At 43.0% G+C, this 19,349-nt stretch overlaps 1 protein-coding gene across 1 annotated transcript in view; it reads right to left on the bottom strand.

Annotated features, from left to right (window-relative positions):
• Window positions 1-973: 973 nt before the first annotated feature.
• LOC133414855 (glutaryl-CoA dehydrogenase, mitochondrial-like) overlaps window positions 974-19,349 on the bottom strand; it is a 26,224-nt gene continuing 7,848 nt past the window's right edge. The window contains exons 3-12 of the mRNA XM_061700529.1: window positions 12,872-12,901; window positions 12,628-12,768; window positions 12,256-12,318; window positions 11,903-12,073; window positions 11,609-11,738; window positions 10,466-10,682; window positions 8,606-8,709; window positions 8,383-8,508; window positions 2,516-2,676; window positions 974-1,444 (exon numbers count right to left, since the gene is read on the bottom strand). Of these exons, the coding sequence (XP_061556513.1) occupies window positions 1,371-1,444; window positions 2,516-2,676; window positions 8,383-8,508; window positions 8,606-8,709; window positions 10,466-10,682; window positions 11,609-11,738; window positions 11,903-12,073; window positions 12,256-12,318; window positions 12,628-12,768; window positions 12,872-12,901 (1,217 nt within the window). The 3' untranslated portion in view covers window positions 974-1,370. The remainder of the gene's footprint in view (window positions 1,445-2,515; window positions 2,677-8,382; window positions 8,509-8,605; window positions 8,710-10,465; window positions 10,683-11,608; window positions 11,739-11,902; window positions 12,074-12,255; window positions 12,319-12,627; window positions 12,769-12,871; window positions 12,902-19,349) is intronic.

Genomic DNA, 19,349 nt, shown 5'->3' with positions numbered 1-19,349 from the left:
AGGCGGCACTGCATCAAAAACCGACATCAATGTGTAAAGGATATCATCACGTGGGCTCAGGAACACTTCAGAAAACCAATGTCAAGTGAATAGTTCGGCATTACATCCATTGCTGCAACCTAAAACTCTACTATGCAAAGCAAAAGCCATTTATCAACAACACCCAGAAATCATTGTATTCTGTTTTTATTTGTTTAACACAACGTCCCAACTTCGTTGGAATTGGGGTTGTAAAAGCCTTATAGTATATAGTATAGGTATAGTATCCACCAAAAAAATAACGTCATGTTTTAGCAATGTAACTTATTTCAATAAATTATACATATGGTTACATAACATTGTTCACTTTTACCTCATTGGCTTGATGGGTGTGCTAAAACTATGAACTTTCATCAAAATCATATTCAAAAGTCTACACTAAAATAAGCACATTTTCATGTAATGCATTCTGCTAAAATAAAAAGACTCAGTCGGTAAAAATACAAAAGATTGCTACAATATAATGCTAAACAATCATTATTTGGATCATCATCATCCCCCCCCCCCATATATTTTGTAATTAAGATATATAATATTTAATTTTATTTATTGTAATTTTTTAAAATAAATTTTCATAAAATTCATCAGCTTGCAATGTTAACCATCCATGAGCTTGAGGCTATCTTAGCTGACTTTGCAGTGAGGTGGGGTACACCCAGGACTGGTCGCCAGCCAGTCGCAGGACAAATACAAATATATCACACTCACACCTATAGACAATTTAAAATATTCAATTAATCTTAGGATGCATGATTTGGTAATGTGGGACGAAGTACCCGAAGAAAACCAACGCAAACACGAGAAAAAACTAACTCATAACATAAAACCCTTCAAATTAGCAAACAAATGTGAAAACACAACTACCTTTGCAGTGAGAATTTAAGATTTGGGTTCTTCCATTTTGCACACACATCCCAAAAAGACATTTCACATATTTGAACAATTAAATACTTTTTATTCAAAAGCCCTGATGCAAAATTGAGCTTTAGCAAAGTCATGATCATCCTAGGTCATGAACTAATAAAGTGCTGAAGCGTCATCATAATAAGTCATGTCTGAGAGAACCATTCTAACAGTTCTACTTCAAAATTTGAGATTTGGAGAGCTGAATCTCATCAGTAACCAAAAGCAAATCTAATCATGAGATCCCAACACAGTAATTTTGTTCAAACAAAATATATGATGAACGCAAGCTGTCCTTTAAATTACAAAAATATCCCTCTTTATAGTCCACATAGACATAAGTCATATTACTCAACTGACATTGCACAGTGAACGTCATTTCTGACAGCAGACTCCACTTGGTTGAAAGCAGACACAAGAATTCAGGTTTATTTGTCCACAGTGAAGGACTGCAGCCCAGTGATGGCTCTGCCCAGGATCAATGCATGGATATCATGGGTACCTGTGGGTGGGGAGATAGTGGTAAGCACAGGACTAGCACAAGTAGAGCAGGGGTGTCAAACCCATGGCCCGAAGGCCATAACTGGCCTGTGGGGAAGATTTGGCAATTGTAAAACTTGGGGATTACATTAACTGCAATTGTTAAATAAAACTTAACTGTTGTAGCTAATTTTGTCCACTGGAGGTCACGCTGATGGCCACTTAAATGACACTGAAATTAGCGGCTACTCAGGATTTCATGCCTGTTATTGCTGAACTTGAAGGCTAAAAGTTTTCAGAAGCAAAGTAAGCCCATTTCATATGAAATCCTGTGCCACCTTTGGACTGTGAAGAATACAGTTATGTGGAAATACTAGGCTTTTTTTTTTTTTTTAACCCTGCACTATATATTGCGATTTGAAAAAAAATACAGGATAACATATTTGTGACGTGAAAACTAGGATTTGTTTCCCCCCCCCCCTGTATTTTTTTGTCAGTTTATAATAGCTTCAGTAATAATGAAAGTATGCTAAGTGGAGAACAAAATTATATTGAGTCATTTGTATGATGTCAAACCGTACATATCCACTGCAGTATTAAGCAGGTTATAGAGTTCAAGTTAAAATAATTTCTTATCATGCCCAGATATACAGTTGTGATCACTTTTCTGTCACCCAGAGGTTTCATCCATCCATCTTTCATACAGCTGATCCTCACTAGGGTGCGAGGGTGAGCTGAAACCTATCCCAGCTATCTTCGAGCAAGAGGCAGTGTACACCCAGAACTGGTCGCCAGCCAATTGCAGGGCACTTATAAACAAACAACCATTTACACTCACATTCATACCTACGGGCAATTTAGAGTTCTCAATTAAGCTACCATGCATGTTTTTGGGATGTGGGAGGAAACCTGAGTACCTGGAGAAACCCCACGCAGACACGGGGAGAACATGGAAACTCCACACAGGCGAGCCCAGATTTGAATCTGGGTCCTCAGAACTGTGAGGCAGATGTGTTAAACTAAACCCAGAGGTTTGTCAGCACCCATTGTTTACAATTACGCATATGTAGACCAATTTTGTGACTCTTCACACCTTCATATGTGTTGACGGCCTCCAGGTTCAAGACATGGCGGATGATGTGGTACTCGTCTGCGATGCCGTTTCCTCCAAGCATGTCTCTAGCCTGTCTGGCAATGTCAAGCGCTTTACCGCAGCTGTTCCTCTTCAGCATGGAGATCATCTCTGGGGCCGCTCTGGTCACAAACAAACCGACAGCCTTGGTTTAGATAGAGTCACCTTCCTAAAATAATGGCCTAAGTCATTTTTTCCCCAAAACGTTTTTTTTTTTTTTGCCTAAGTCATCTCCACGTGATCCCCGGCCCCCTCTGGTAAAATCGGCCACATCCTCACTTTAACAGATCATGCAATTTTACCCTTAGCGTATAATCGCCTATGTCAAGAGGGAGACTTAGGCCATTCGATTTTGCCTAAGTCAAACAACAATGTGACTTAGGCAATTTTACAAGCTTTTCAAGATGGCAACTGTTTCAAGAAGAAAGAAAATCTATGTTGCAGCCAAAGTTATTTCCATGATTCAGGGCTTATCCCTTATTGGTAAGTGATAAAGTTTATGCTAGATGGCGCCTACCCGTGTGGTCGCCTCGGTTACACGCCCTCTAGTATTGTTTTTGTTTTTGTGTTTTTTTGTTCGTCTTTGGAGACATTACACGACTCACTTGCACAAGGGGAGACTTGCTAAGCATCAAGGAGGCTACTCCGGATTTTCTTTCACCAACTTTCGCAAATCCGCTCAGTTTTTCCCCTGAGTTACTCACCGGAGCAGCGACCGCGGTCTTTGGCTCTTGGAGGCGAAGGCGACGCCACAGAGGGAAGCGAGCCGGCATCCAGTTGAAACTCCGCAAGAGAGGATACAGGCTGGCGTTTCCGTCTATCCAGCTCGCGAATCTACGCTCCCTACCCAACAAAATTGACGAACTTCTCCTTCTGATAGAGACCAGTAAAGACTTCGGAAGTTCCGCCACCATGTGCTTTACGGAGACTTTGTGACGCTGTACCCAATGGCGCCGTCATGCTTCCCGGCTTCCATCTTCACAGGGCAGACCGCGACATGGCATCATCGGGGAAAACAAAAGGGATATGCTTCTATATCAACGAAAAATGGTATACGGACGTCACGGAGCTCAGCACACACTGTAACCCGCATTTGGAGTTGCTGTTTTTGAACTGTAAGCCATTCTACTCACCTCGCGAGTTCGCATCATTCATTCTGGCTGGTGTCTAAATTCCGCCTCAAGCTTACACGAACGCCGCACCGTTAATGCTCGCCAAACAAGTAAACGAAATTGAAAAAAACCCACCCGGACTCAACCCTCATTATTCTCGGGGACTTTAACAAAGCTAAACACAACCACAAACTCCCTAAATACAAGCAGCACATCGACTGTCTCACCAGGAAAAATAACATTTTAGACCACTGCTATACTAACACTAAATAATGCATACCGTGCCAAACCTCAGGCAGCCCTGGGCTCGTCTGATCACTGCTTAATTCACTTAATACCAACATACAGGCAAGAACTTAAATGCGCGAAGTCCACAGTGAAAAAGTGGACCAATGAAGCAAAGATGGAACTTCAAAGCTGTTTAGACTGCACAGAGTGGAGTGTCTTTGAAAATTCAGCTGACAGCCTGGATGAATATACGGACACTGTCACAGCCTATTTCAGTTTCTGTGAAGAGGTTTGTGTACAAACAAAGTCATTTCGCACATTCATTAACAACAAGCCGTGGTTCACTGCCAAACTTAAGCAACTTCGCCAAGCTAAGGACAACGCACCTCTGACTTCTGCGTAGACCATCCACGAACAGGATGTGAGACGCATCTTCAAACAACAAAAGATTAACAAAGCGGCAGGCCCGGACCTTGTGTCCCCTTCCTACCTCGAAGCTCGCTCCAGTCTTCACACAGATCTTCAAGAGATCTTTGGAACTGTGCAAAGTACCATCCGGTTTCAAACGCTCCACCATCATCCCAGTCCCCAAGAAAACTACAATCTCAGGTCTGAATGACTACAGGCCTGTCGCCCTGACATCTGTGGTCATGAAGTCCTTTGAACGTCTGGACCACCTCAAGAGCGTCACAGGTCCCCTGCTGGACCCACTGCAGTTTGCCTACCGAGCAAACAGGTCTGTGGATGATGCAGTCAACATGGGACTGCACTTCATCCTAGAGCACCTCGACAGTGCAGGGACCTACGCAAGGATCCTGTTCGTGGAATTCAGCTCAGCGTTCAACACCATCATCCCTGAACTCCTTTCCTCCAAGCTTCTCCAGCTCAGCGTCTCGCCTGCCATGTGCCAGTGGATTTACGGCTTCCTGGGAGAGACCACCTCATTCACACGCAGCATCAGCACTGGGGCACCCCAAGGTTGTGTCCTCTCTCCGCTGCTCTTCTCTCTCTACACGAACGACTGCACCTCAACGCACCCGGCTGTCAAACTCCTGAAGTTTGCAGATGACACCAGTCATCCGCCTCATCAAGGACGGTGACGAGTCTGCATATCAACAGGAAGTGGAGCAGCTGGAGCTGTGGTGCGGCCGACACAACCTGGAGCTGAACACGCTCAAGACTGCAGAGATGATCATGGACTTCAGGAGGCATCCTTCGCCACAGCTGCCCCTCATGCTGTCCAGCTGCCTTGTGTCAACTGTCGAGACCTTCAAGTTCCTGGGAATTAGTCTCTCAGGACCTCAACTCCGTCCTCAAAAAGGCCCAGCAGAGGATGTATTTCCTACGGCTTCTGAGAAAGCACGGCCTGCCACGGGAGCTGCTGAGGCAGTTCTACACAGCGGTCATCGAATCAGTCCTGTGTTCTTCCATCACAGTCTGATTTGGTGCTGCTACAAAAAAGGACAAACTCCAACTGCAACGGACAATCAAAACTGCTGAAAGGATTGTTGGTACCCCTTTACCCACCCTTGAGGATTTGCACGCTGCCAGAACTAAGATAAGAGCGTGCAAAATCCTCTCGGACCCTCAACATCCGGGTCACCGGCTCTTCCCTCAGGTAGGCGCTACCGATCAAAGCATACTAGAACTACCAGACATTCCAACAGCTTCTTCCCTCTTGCAATCAACTTCTTAAACAGCTAATTTACAATTCCATTGCAACATGCTGCCAATTTCTTTTGTCTGAGTTTGTTGTCACATTTCTGTCGGACCAATTATATACTACTCATGTACTCACTGTAGTAGTCTCGCCACGCTGCGCTATTTGCATATCAGTTGTAGACCAATACTGGCCACTCATGCCAGAGTAGCAACTGCCCCATTTGCACACTGACTGAGGAGTATCTGTAACATTTGCACAATCAACATTGTCCCAGATTATAGCACTACCTGTCACTTTAAACCGAGACTCCTTGAAGTCTCGGCACCCTTTGCACAATGGTCATTGCACAGGACTATTGCGAGTTTGATCTAAGTGCGAGAGGACTGTGCATCTTTTTACACAATTGTCAAAAAAAATAAATAAATAACGTACCGGCATTACCAGATAACTAGCAACCCTTTATTGCTCAGTGACTGTTTTTCTCAATGTCTTTATGTCTCAAAAGTGTTCTCTGTCAATTGACTGTCTGTTGTCGTACGAGAGCAGCTCCAACTACCGGAGACAAATTCCTTGTGTTTTTTGGACATACTTGGCAAATAAAGAGGATTCTGATTCTGATGATATAGACTTGGCTATTGAGGGACCTGCCCACTGTTAGTTAGTGAGGCCACATATGGTGCACATGTCACCAAGAAAGATAAAGCGAGGCAAGAGAAATCCTGTGACAAGGATTCTGCAAATAATGAGAAGTCTGTTTGGTCAATGGACTTGCAAGCTGTGCTGCTGTGCCAAAAACCAAAGCTAGCAGCCTGTATTATAAAATAAAACTGCAGGTCCTTAACTTCACCCTCTTCAACTTGAACTCAAAGGAAGGGTACTCCTACATTTGGGACGAATCAGAGGGCGACCTCAGTAGCGGGGTATTTGTACACCTTCAATATCGCCATTTTGAAGGTGTGATTAAAGACCATCCAGAACTCAAGGAGATCATAGTGTGGAGCGATGGTTGCGGATATCAGAACCGCAATGCATGTGTGGCAAATGCATTCTCTGAGCTTGCAAGGAAATATGGGGTACGAATAACACAGAAATACCTTGTTGCAGGGCACACACAAATGGAGTGTGACAGCATGCATAGTACTATTGAACGCAAAATAGTTACTGATACCTTCACGCCAAGAGATTACGTCATCATACTTCAGACTGCAAGACTCAGGCCTTACCATGTGAAGGTGCTCAAGAATGATGTTTGTGTTGTTTCCATGTGCTCTGCCAATCAAGGAGAGAAAGTTCCAGGACCTCCAGTCAATGAAACGGGTCATCACTTCTTTGACAATTTGCCATATTAATAGGCATCTGTCAAGAACCAACCAAAGAAGACCTGGAGGTCGAAGTGAGGAGATGTACATAGCTCCTCAGCATTGTGTTTTGTTAGTTTGTTAGTTATGTTTTATTATTGACTGAGTTGAAGGTTTAAAATTGCTTAAGTCATAAAGGCATATTCAAAAATTTGCCCAAGTCATTTATTCCTCTTCTATAATATAATTGACAGACATTGTTCTATGTCAATAGTCATCTATTATCATTACTTTTTGGAGTGAAATAATTACTAAATATCATATATTCAACATTTGGTGCAGTTTGTTTGTGTTTTCTGAAAAATGTTAAAAAAATGACTTCAGCCATTATTTTAAGAGGGTGTCGATGCTAGAAAGCAACATCATTTTGTTCCGAACTAGACAATACTCGATCACTTCTTGGACAGAATATAGATATAGATAAAAACGAGACAATACTATGAAAATGCATAACAAATAAATGCCCCGCCCCTATTACATTCCTGGTACTCACTGCAGTTGAGTAAATATGTGCCCCCCAAACCTCAGTAGCGGCCTCTTGAATGTTGGAAATATTAGCCCCCACTCCCCACCCGTTTCACTGATCTACATGAAATCGTGTGTTCATGTTTATCACAACAGGATTTACGAAAATGTTTCAAGTACCCATGTCTGAAATTGAAAAGGAAGTTGGCCACATTGGTTGAAAGCAGCCATTTTGGGCTAATTTGTGGACTCATACTTTGACAAAGTCCTACAGGCAATTCACATGAATGACGCGCAATCTGAAGCAGGTACCCTAGACCAGTGTTTCCCCAATTTGTTTTGAGCCAAAGGGCATCTTTTACAGAGGGGAATTCTAAGGGCACACCACCAAGTAAAAATGACGCAAAAATACCCAAATAATGTAATTAAAATTCATAATCTCATCTAAATATACTCACACATATATTTACTCAGTGTGAATCTTTCAGGATTATGAATGACAACAGCTTGGCACACAGGTTAATTGTACCTCTTGCCTATCTAGTGAAAGAGGACTACATTGTTCTGCTTGTCACTATACCTCACTGGCATTGATGGATGAACAAAGATGCCTTAATTACTAGTGAATAAGTAGTTTCTGGACCAATTAAGTCAAATCCAAGAAATTTCCACAGCACACCTGATGATGTCTTAGCACACACTCATTTGGCACAGCACAGTGTTTGGGAATCACCGTACTAGACAGACAGCCAATGCAAAATAGTAACCATTTTTGGCCTACTTATACTATGTAACTTGGCCTCACTTAAGCGTGCAGTTAGATGCTACTTCCGTTGAAAAAAATATAAAGGCATCCATTTTACATTCAGCTATTGTATTGTATCTTATTAGAATGTGCAGGTCTAACAAAATAATTCCCAAGTTAGCCCAGGGGTACTTGGACCTGAGCCTCGGAGCTTAGCAACTCAGTGCACTTTTATGCCTGTTCTTAGTTGTTCTCACTTTTTCTCATCGATGAGTCTTCCCAGCTGCAGACAGGACTGCAAGCCAATGGTGATCTCTGTCAACATGTCAGCCATCTTTTTCTGTATTAGCTGATTCCGTGCGAGCGGCACTCCAAACTGGATCCTGGTTTAGAGAATGAGAGGACATTGCAGCTGCGTCAAATTAACTTGCAAGTGTGTGGAAGCAAAGAAAACGAGACATTAGAAATTGCTCCTCTAACCTGTCTAGTGTGTACTGACGAGCTGCATGGAAACAGAACTCTGCTGCTCCAAAAGCTCCCCATGCAATGCCATAACGAGCGTTGTTCAAGCAGCCAAATGGGCCCTGGAAGCATTGACAATGACAAACATTTGCATCTCTTAGCACAGAGATAGTTGACATTGGCCCATACCTTTTCGACACAACTGGAAACACCCGTAGACACTGGAATGACATGTCAGGATTTGGGAATTCCCTAATGGGGCCCCCCCTCCTGATAAGTGGGAATGTGTATCTGTTACTTCAGAGACCAGTCCCACAAAGCACCAGAAAAGGATACTGCATAGTAGTAGCAAACAGACCAGCTAATAAACTAGTTGAGATATGACAATATATACCGTCATTTCTCGTGTATAATGCGCCTTTCCCCCCCAAAAAAATTGTCAATAGTGCGCATTATACATAGGTATAGGGGCAAATGGTAAGAAAAAAAAAACTTTCACATTTTATCAATGTATGGTGCAATCTAGTGGTTATGAAAAAGCTGTACACTTTCATTCCAAAATGCCACCACCACCTAGTGGTTATAAAAAAGGTGTAGCGTACACTTTAATTCCAATATGACAGGGGTACGTATGACTGCATATATGTACAGTTGTGCTCATAAGTTTACATCCCTTGGCAGAATTTGTGAAATATATATATTTTTTAAATATGACTGATGACTGAACAACAACAATCATTAATTTATTTTTGGTTATGTTTTGTTTAATGATAATGCTTTTCTGTAATGCTTGACCATTTAATTTGAATCCCATTAAAATAATATTAAATGTGTTTCGCCTGGTCCTTCATGTTTTCTTTAAAGAACTGTACCCATCTTACAAATTCTGCCTGGGTAATCAAACATATGAGCACAACTGTGTGTTTTCTAATTTACTAAATAAAAGTATGGCTGTTCAAAATAAGAGCAAGTAAATTTAAAAAAGGATTAAGTGTTCAAACCAAGTACTTAACTTCAGAATAATTAATTTGAAAAAATAAAATACAGATAATACAAAATACAGATAATACTTAGAAGCAAAATCATGCATTGTAAAAATGCATTACACATGCTAATCCAACGTCCAGTTTTTGTTGGGGGGGGGGGGGGCTTCTTCTTGCTTAGGACGCCCAGGGGGTATAAAAATACCCCTGTATGCAATGAACTAGTTAGAATGTAATACGTGGTCATGTGGCACAGGAGGGCACACTTATTTAGCAATTTAGTTACTCTTTTACCAACATAATTACTGCGTTTTATCTTTACATCCTAAATTTTTTAATCATACAACTATTTACTGTCGCCACTGTAGAAGAAAATGAGAAACCGAGGACTCCCTGTACAGTGAAAATATTTAACATGCATCCAACCTTTTATTTGGAATACATGTATTTTCAAATATTTTAACAGGCATGGGTCAGAATCATTACGACTTCGGGTGTAACAGTAAATATGTTTGTATTTGGCACGCTCCGGTACCATACCAAGTTCCCACACAGAAAGAAATTAAGTAAGGTAGTTACTCCTAGGAAAAAAAAATATATACAAATTTCAGTGCCAATATATGTGAGATTTTGTAGCCATGTTTTGTGAAATTTTTGTATTTAGCTTCAGTTTTGTACATGCAGTTTCTTAAAAGTAATTTGAACATGTAAGCTGTGTAGTTTTGTTTAAAAATGTGTGTTTTCAAATGCTATTTTTGGACAATACATTTTCTCCTAACCTCCAAAAAAGTGAGTCACAACTTTGCGACAATAGGATAATGCGGTCCCCAGGTGACAACAGTTGAGAACCAGTGCCTTACCGCATCAGTACAAGAAAGGTATTCCTCCCACTCACCCCAAGGCCAGTCACACTGGGAAGCAGGTTCTCTTCAGGAACCTCCACCTCATCCATGATGATCATGCCAGTAGCGGACGCTCTCAGGGAGAACTTTCCCTCAATCTTCGGGGTGGAAAAGCCTTTCATGCCTCGCTCCAAGATGAAGCCGCGAATCTTCCCATCGTCACATTTTGCCCACACAACTGCGATGTCCGCCACTGGGGAGTTGGTGATCCTGTAGATGGGAGCAACTTCAAACAACAGTAATGCACATTGACTTCCATCCATTTGTAAAGGTAGACTTTTTGAAACATCTCTTGTACTGGCTCTCATTAGATGCACGAGCCACCAGGTAAAAGAATGCTGAATAAGATTTAAGATGAAGTTCAAGGATCCAGCTGTCCTTTTTTTCTATAATGCGTGGCCTCATTACCTTTATGGGAAGGTCACACCTACTGACAATTTAGAGTCTTCAATTAACCTAACATGCATTTCTGGGAATGTGGGAGGAAGGCGTTGTACCCAGAGAAAACCCATGCAAGCACCACACAGGAGATCTTGAGCAGAGATTAGAACCCAAAACCTCTCGACGTGCAAGTGCATTGACTTGATTATGCATATTTTAGCCATATTTCTGTACAGATATTAAATTTAAGTCAGACTTTGACTAGACAGTATGTATTAATAATGAATGCTACAGTATTCATCATCATCATCAGATGAAACGTTAGCAGTGAGTTTCATACACTAATTCAAGTGTAAAGACCGCCACCGTGTGGTTATTTGGTAACATTACACCATTCCATAACAGCAGCTTTTACATGAGATGTTCAGTTCAAAAAGGTAAGAAATAGTAACCACAGGTAGCAAAAGTACTTGAACTGTACTTAAGCAGAAGTGCAGATACTGGTAAAAGAAGAAGTACTGATTCAACTTCTTTAGTTAAGTAAATGTTACAACACTACAGACTCTAGAATGCACATCAGTACACATTTTAAATGGTTTTACTGTCAATTATATGTTGTTGCCAGCAACCTATTTCTCATATCATTTTAGAATTTAGGTCATGTGAGTGAGGTCTGATTTGAGATACTTCTATTTTACGGATACATTCACTCCAAAGAATCTCTCCAGTTTGATCCACATGCTGGTAGCACTCACCACGTCTTGGAGCCTGTGAGGGAGTAGGTGCGGCTGGACGGGTTGTACTTTGCTCTGGTCTCCATGCTGCTTGGGTCGCTGCCGTGGTTTGGCTCTGTCAGGCCAAAGCAACCTAGGATTTCTCCACAAGCTAAACATGGAAACAAGCAGCGTTTCCCCCCAATGTTTACTGTGTAGCAGTTCCTAACTAACCAGATAAGTACAGAATACAAAAACAAACTCCTTGATATAAATCGCACGCAAATCATTCTTCACAGAACAGCTGATTGTTGCTATTGCTCTGCTTGTGCTTACCCAGCTTGGGCAAGTACTTCTGCTTCTGCTCCTCTGTGCCAAAGGCATTGATGGGATGCATGACCAGCGACGACTGCACACTCATGACTGAACGGTAGCCGCTGTCCACGCTTTCTACTTCTCTGGCGATCAAACCGTAGGCCACATAGCTTGTCCCCGCACAGCCGTATCCTTTATATCAAACAGGATAGGAAACAAATTATGTTGATGTAACAGAACAAATAGTCACGTGAAATTTTCTGTTTTCAAAATGTCAGCCCAAAAAAGTCCAAAATAAATGCTTCACCGAACAAGTGTGTAGGTACAGTATGTTCACATCACATAAAGTAAAGTAGGTGTGTGGTCACACTGACCTTTAATTGTTGGACCCAGTACGCCCAGCTCCCCCATCTCGGACACTATTTCTCTGTGGAACACTGAATGAAAATAAAATAATAAAATACGTTTTGTGCATTTTAAACTGCAAACTATTTATATTTTATTGTATGCTGACATGCTGATATAAGCAAATTCTATATTTGACTCAGTACTCAATAAAATAGAACCCATTAATAGACTGACATTCTTTCATTCAGCTGACTCACCGAATTCTACCTGTGGAGAAATATGTTCCTTCAAATCTAATTATAAACAAATTACTAAACAGTCTAGGTAAAATGACGATAACTAGCCAATATAATGTTACTGAAACATAAAACACTTATTACGTAGTGCATGTCTCCTACCTTCATTTCTGTTTGCTAAAATGATGCGTGGCATTAGTTTGTCTTGGCAGTAGGTTCTAAAAGAGTCTCTGATCATGACCTCCTCCTCTGTCAGTAGGCCCTCCAGGTCCAGAGCATCACGCCAGTTGAACTGGATTTTAGCTGTCGGGATTTAAAACAGGACCACACACGAATGAACAGTCAACTGCTAAAAGATTTTTTTGTTCAATCTCCCACAAAATAATCCAAATGTTTCTCCACATACGTGATTTGGCCTTCTCAGTCTTCTCTTTATCTGAATACAAGCCACAACAAAACAAGTGATTAAAAAGGTGGTTGAGAAAGAAATTTGCTGCTGAAAACAACAAAAGTGTGCTTTTTAATATTTTATATATATATCCATCCATCCATTTTCCAAGCCGCTTCTCCTCACAAGGGTCGCGGGCGTGGTGGAGCCTATCCAAGCTATCTTCGGGCAGGAGGTGGGGTACACCCTGAACTGGTTGCCAGCCAATCGCAGGGTGTCACACATAAACAAACAAACATTCGTACTCACATTCACACATAGGGGCAATTTAGAGACTTCAATTAACCTACCATGCATGTTTTTGAGATATGGGAGGAAACCGGAGTTCCCGGAGAAAACCCATGCAGGCAAGGGGGGGGGGGGGGGGAAACATGCAAACTCCACAAAGGTGGGGCCGGGGATTGAACCCCGATCCTCAGAACTGTGAGGCAGACGTTCTAACCAATTGTCCATCGTGCCGCCTTTATTGTCCTGCATGCATGCATGCATGCATGCATGCATGCATACATACATACATACATACATACATACACACACACACACACACACACACACACGCACACACACACACACACACACACACACACACACATACACACATACATACATACATACATACATACATACATACCCTCACTGGCAGTACTCACAAAACCGTTGAACCCTCAGTTCACTGGGGAAAAGAAACCCAAACCCATTTCCGTAGGAACACGCCCTCAAAACGCTTCAGTTGGCACAGCGACTGGATCCCGTAGCGTCGAAGCGGCAGCCCGGTGGCGTTGAGCAGGCAGTACCCGTAGCGGCGAAGCGGCAGCCCGGTGGCGTTGAGCAGGCAGTACCCGTAGCGTCAGCCCGGTGGCGTTTAAAGAGTAAATCCGTTCGCGTTGAAAACAGTCAATCCGTTTGCGTGGAAACAGTCAATCCGTTCGCGTTCCAAAACCAGGTCCCGACCCCCCAAAAAAAAAAAACTCTCTCTTCCCGCCGCATCTCCCGCTCCTTCTCCACGACCCACCTCCTTCTTCGAATCCCATTGGACGGACCACCCCTTCAATCAATCATTATAAAAACAAAACCCTGACATGTTCACAGACCCCTCGGAACGCAGGACACCCCAGTATCCATCCACACAAAGAACCAAACAAACTTTTAACTAGTTTTCACAACAGCAATTCAAACAAATACAGTTTAACACATTTTAGTCAGTACACTACACTCTCTCCCCACAAAAAACATGGTCGTGCCCTCATGACATGTATAACAACATAACCTATTATGAACAGGATAAACACTCCCCTCTCAAACCAATCCACTTACAAAAAGTGCTCTTGTACCTCAAAGGTGATGGAGATAAACCATCAGTCTTATCATCAACCTTAGCTAGAGAGACAGTATGAGTACTAACTGCCACAGAGCTTGGAATCCCTAACAAGTCATAGGTTAGTCGGTTAGGAACCCTTTTCAGTCTTTGAAGCCGTCGTGCCTCGTCTGAACTCTCTGTAACACTGTCTTGTCTCGCAGTCGTTACATCGAATGTCTGTGCTTCAGTGTCCCTTCCAGTATCAACAGTACTTTCAAAAGTCTCATCTTGCACTACGGATCCATCGTCATCTGTTGCCGCAGTTGCCTCAACTGTAACCTCATCCATCTCTTGGTTAATTGGAGGGACAACTTGATCCAAATCCAGGCTGACAGGTTCTGATTGAACAGTTTCCTGAGCTTCCGGTTGTCTTGACTCACATATGGAGTGATAATCATACCACACACCCAATTCATCGTCTTCTGAGTCAGATGCAGACACAATCTTTTCAACATGATAAAGCGCTGGTACACCAGAAAGATTACAGTTCTCAGCCCTCTTTGCTTTGAGTCTTTTGCTGGCTCTCCTTTTGCGTTGAAGTGTATTTTCGTTCTTTTCCACATTCAATCTCACTTCCTGTCCAATGGGCAGAATGTGATTTCGGTGCAATACTTTGTTAGAGCCTTGTCCGTTCTCTGGCTTCAACTTGAACACAGGCAAACCAGGGAGTTGACTCTCCACAACATATGGTGTAGCTTTCCAACGATCAGCTAGCTTGTGTTTTCCTTGCATTCCAAGATTTCTGATTAACACCCTGTCACCAGAGACTAATGGACAGAAACGAACTCTCTGATCGTAGCGTTGTTTGTTCCCTTCATTTTTATTTTCTAGCCATGCTCTCGGCGAGCTGGTAGGTAGTCTGTAATTCTCGTTTCATGTTTTTGACGTATTTCAGATAGGACTTGGTGGATGTACCATCACTTGAGACTCCAAATGCCACAGCTACTGGCAGTCTAGCCTCTCGACCGAACATGAGAAAATATGGCGAGTGGCCTGTTGACTCATTTAGCGTGCAGTTGTATGCGTGCACCAGCTGGCTGATGTATTTACTCCATTTACTTTTGTCCTGTGCATCAAGAGTACCGAGCATGTTGAGAGGAGTTCTATTGAAACGCTCAGGTTGCGGGTGGTAGGGTGTGGTTCTAGACTTCTTTATACCAAGCATACTCAACAGTTCATGAATGAGGCGGCTCTCGAAATCTCTGCCTTGATCCGAGTGTACTCGCTTTGGTAGACCATAGTGGACAAAATATTGTTCCCACAGGACCTTAGCAACTGTTGCCGCCTTTTGATCCTTAGTCGCAAAGGCTTGAGCATAACGTGTGTAGTGATCTGTAACTACAAGCACATTACAAATGTTTCTGGAGTCAGGCTCAATTGTCAAGAAATCCATACAGACAAGATCCATCGGCCCCTCACTGGTAAAATGTGACAACTCAGCAGCTCTCTTGGGCAGCGTTTTCCTCTGAATACACCTTGGACAATTTTTACAATACGTCTCAACCTGTGTTTTCATACGAGGCCAGTAAAATCTCTCTCGCACCAACCCATAGGTTTTGTCAAACCCAAGGTGAGCTGACTGGTCATGCAAAGATTGAAGAACAGTTTCTCTGAACTTCTGTGGGAGTAAGAGCTGTTGTCGAACTGGTTTGTTGGGAGGCTTACTGATTCGGCACAGTACAGAGTCCTTGACCTTTAACTTTTCCCACTCTTTTAACAACAATGACACATCCGGATGTTTCGTTTGTTAGCCCGGTCCGCAAAATTCTGCACAACAGCACACCACACTTCTCCGATGCATGGGTCTTCCTGCTGAGAATGTGAGATGTCAGCTAAAGACATTTGGGGTAGTGGCTGAGTGCTTACAGAAGACACACTACAATAAGCTCTGGGTACAGCATGCTTGGAGGAGCACAGGAGATCCACAGTTCTGCAACGGTGAGGATGAGGTGTTCTAATTGACGACATGTGACAGACAGCTTGGACGCTGGAAGGAGACATGGACACTTCCTCTTCACCAGACACATCGCTGTCAGCATGAGGACGCCGTGACAATGCATCTGCATCCATGTTTTGTTTTCCAGAGCGATATTTCAGGCTGAAATCATACATTGATAACTCCGCTAACCATCTATGTCCTGTTGCGTCCAACTTAGCGGTGGTTAAGACATATGTTAACGGGTTATTGTCTGTGTGAACCTCAAACTTGACTCCGTAGAGATAATCATGCAGCTTGGTAGTGACAGCCCATTTTAAAGCCAGAAATTCAAGTTTATGCGTGGGATAATTTTTTTCGACGGAGAGAGGCTCCTACTTACAAATGCAACCGGGTGCAAACCTTCTTCTTGGTCCTGATAGAGGACACCTCCTAAACATTCTCTACTTGCATCAACATGCAGAACATAAGCCAGATTTGGGTTTACGATTGCTAGGACAGGTGATTCTGAAAGACTGACCTTTAATGTCTCAAAAGCTTTCTCACAGTCTTCATTCCACCTTGCCCCAAACGGCTCTGAGGGGTGGTACCACTCTGTTGTCTTCATGTCCTTTTTTGAGTTCTCTCTCTCTTTGTTGTTCTTTTCCATTTTAGTCTTTCCTCCTGGCCTTCCAGTCACAATGCAGCCCTGCAGTAGCTGATTGAGCAGATGACAGACTCTGGAAAAATCTTTCACAAACCGTCGGTAGTATCCGCAAAACCCAAGAAAAGAACGGAGAGCAGTGATGTTCTCTGGGCGTGGCCACGACTTCACAGCTTCGATCTTTGAAGGATCAGTAGCAATGCCATTGCTAGAAACGACATGCCCAAGATAGGTTACAGAGGGACAGCAGAACTGACATTTATCCAAAGATAATTTAAGTCCCTCTTCCTTTAATCTGTCAAGCACTTTAAGAAGGCGCTGCTCATGTTCCTCCAATGTTCTCCCGAAAACAATGACATCATCAAGGTACACTAACACTTCCAGCAGATTCATATCACCAACCATCCTTTCCATGATACGTTGAAACGTGGCTGGTGCTCCGCAGATGCCTTGTGGCATTCTCTCAAATTGATAAAATCCTGCCGGACAGGCAAATGCCGTTTTTTCTTTGTCAGCATCACATAAAGGGATCTGATAGTAACCACTTCGGAGATCAAGCACGCTGAACCATTTGCTACCACTCAGGCATGTCAGGGCATCCTCCACACGTGGGACTGTATACTGGTCAGGAATTGTTCTCCTATTTAATGCCCTGTAATCCACGCACATACGTATGGTCCCATTTTTCTTGCGGACCACAACGATAGGTGATGCATAGGGGCTTCTAGACTCTGAAATTATTCCATCTTCTTTCAAATCATTTAAATGTTTTCTCACATCCTCCAAATCCTTTGGAGGTAAGCGTCTAGAGCGTTCTCTGAATGGTTTGTCCTCTGTCACTCGAATGCTGTGTTGTGTGCTCTTTGCACAACCAACGTCAAACTCACTACAGGAGAAAACCTCTTTCCTTTCCATCATTCTCCGAAACAGCCTCTCCTTCCACTCAGGAGGCACAGGAGAATCTACGAAGTTGAAAGACGAGGGGGATAGTTGAGATGTGGACGGCTTAGATGACTTATTTTCAGGGACTGCATTTATTACATCCACCCTGTGCAAATGAGCAATTTGCATACCACGTTTCAATGTCACAGAATGATTTGATACATTTCTCAAAGTTACTGTGATACGACGACAATGAACAGCGCTTGCTTTATCAACAACAGGCATCACTAACAGTTCTTCAGGGAAGTAACCCTCCTCTGGGCGTTCTACAAGAACAGCCTGACCAGAAATATCCCCCGCAAATTTTGGCACACCAACCACTTTTGCAACGCCACCAGGATACAGCACTAAGGGCTTCTCTCGAGTGAACCAGACTGTTCCTCTTTTTAGGTCAGCTGTGTCATCTGGGGTGCTCAGAAACTTCTCATAAGCCTCTTTTATTGCGGGGTGAACAGACATGTTATGTAAGAAATTATCTCCGTTTTGTGTCTTGCAGGAATGAAATAAGCTCCGAACTATGGAGGTGTTTGTGCCAACCACAATAGAAATCTCACCTTTCATGGCTGGGTCTGGACACACAAGCGTTTCTATGGTCTTAGCTACACACACTATGGTCTTAGCTACACCCAGCAAACTCAAGTTTCAAACACATATAACCATCATATGGATATCGGTCTGCACTGAGGCCCCAAATCTCCAAGCACTCAATAGGGGTCAAGGGCAGGTGTTTCAGATACTTGTCATAAAAGGAGCGGTACAGCAGGGTAACTTGGGACCCACTATCAAGCAAAGCTTTGGCGTAGATGCCCTCAACTTGTACAGTAACAACAGAACTAGGTCCAATTAAACCCTCTGGCAAATTAGCCTTGCTTTCTTTTAGCGTATCACACTTTGTGGAACGTGTTCTCTCCAGAGCATCAGGCCGTTCCTTTACTGAGCTCATGGGAAGTTTCCCATCAGCTGTTTTGCTTTCAGGAGACGCTTATTTACTTTTCGGAGATTCTCTGGGTTTTCACACTCCCGCTGAAAATGACCATCTTCACCACATTTGTAGCAAAAAACATCTGCACCATATTGAAATCTGGGAGTTCTTTCTTTCTTTTTTTTTTACAGCAGCTTTTTGAGTGTGGTTCTGGATTGCATGCTGCGGTGGACTTTCTGATGTGGCGACAGAGACAGATAGCAGACGTGCAATATCACTTTTAAGCCCCTGAATTTCCTTCTTCAGACTCTCTATGGCATGGTTGGTCTCCACTCCAACAGCTACTGATGGTGCAGACTCTGGTTGTTTTGACGCCACTGACGCCGTAGCACAACCTGCACACTTAACCGCAGATGAAGAAACAACATTCTTCACTCGTTCTCTTTCAATAACCATCCCCTCTTCTTCTCTTACCTCACGAAGGAGCTCTGTGAAGCTTGGAGCGGGCTTTAGCTTGTAAGTCATCCTTATACGAAGTGCAGCAAGATCATGAGTGAGAGCACCTCTAGCAATTTGCTCGATGCGTGTCATGTTCATGTCAGTGACGTCGATCCCACCTTTCCGATGAACAGCGTG

The sequence above is a fragment of the Phycodurus eques genome, chromosome 16 (genome assembly GCF_024500275.1).
Source record: "Phycodurus eques isolate BA_2022a chromosome 16, UOR_Pequ_1.1, whole genome shotgun sequence".
NCBI lineage: Eukaryota > Metazoa > Chordata > Actinopteri > Syngnathiformes > Syngnathidae > Phycodurus > Phycodurus eques.
This window is presented reverse-complemented; position numbering and strand designations above follow the sequence as displayed.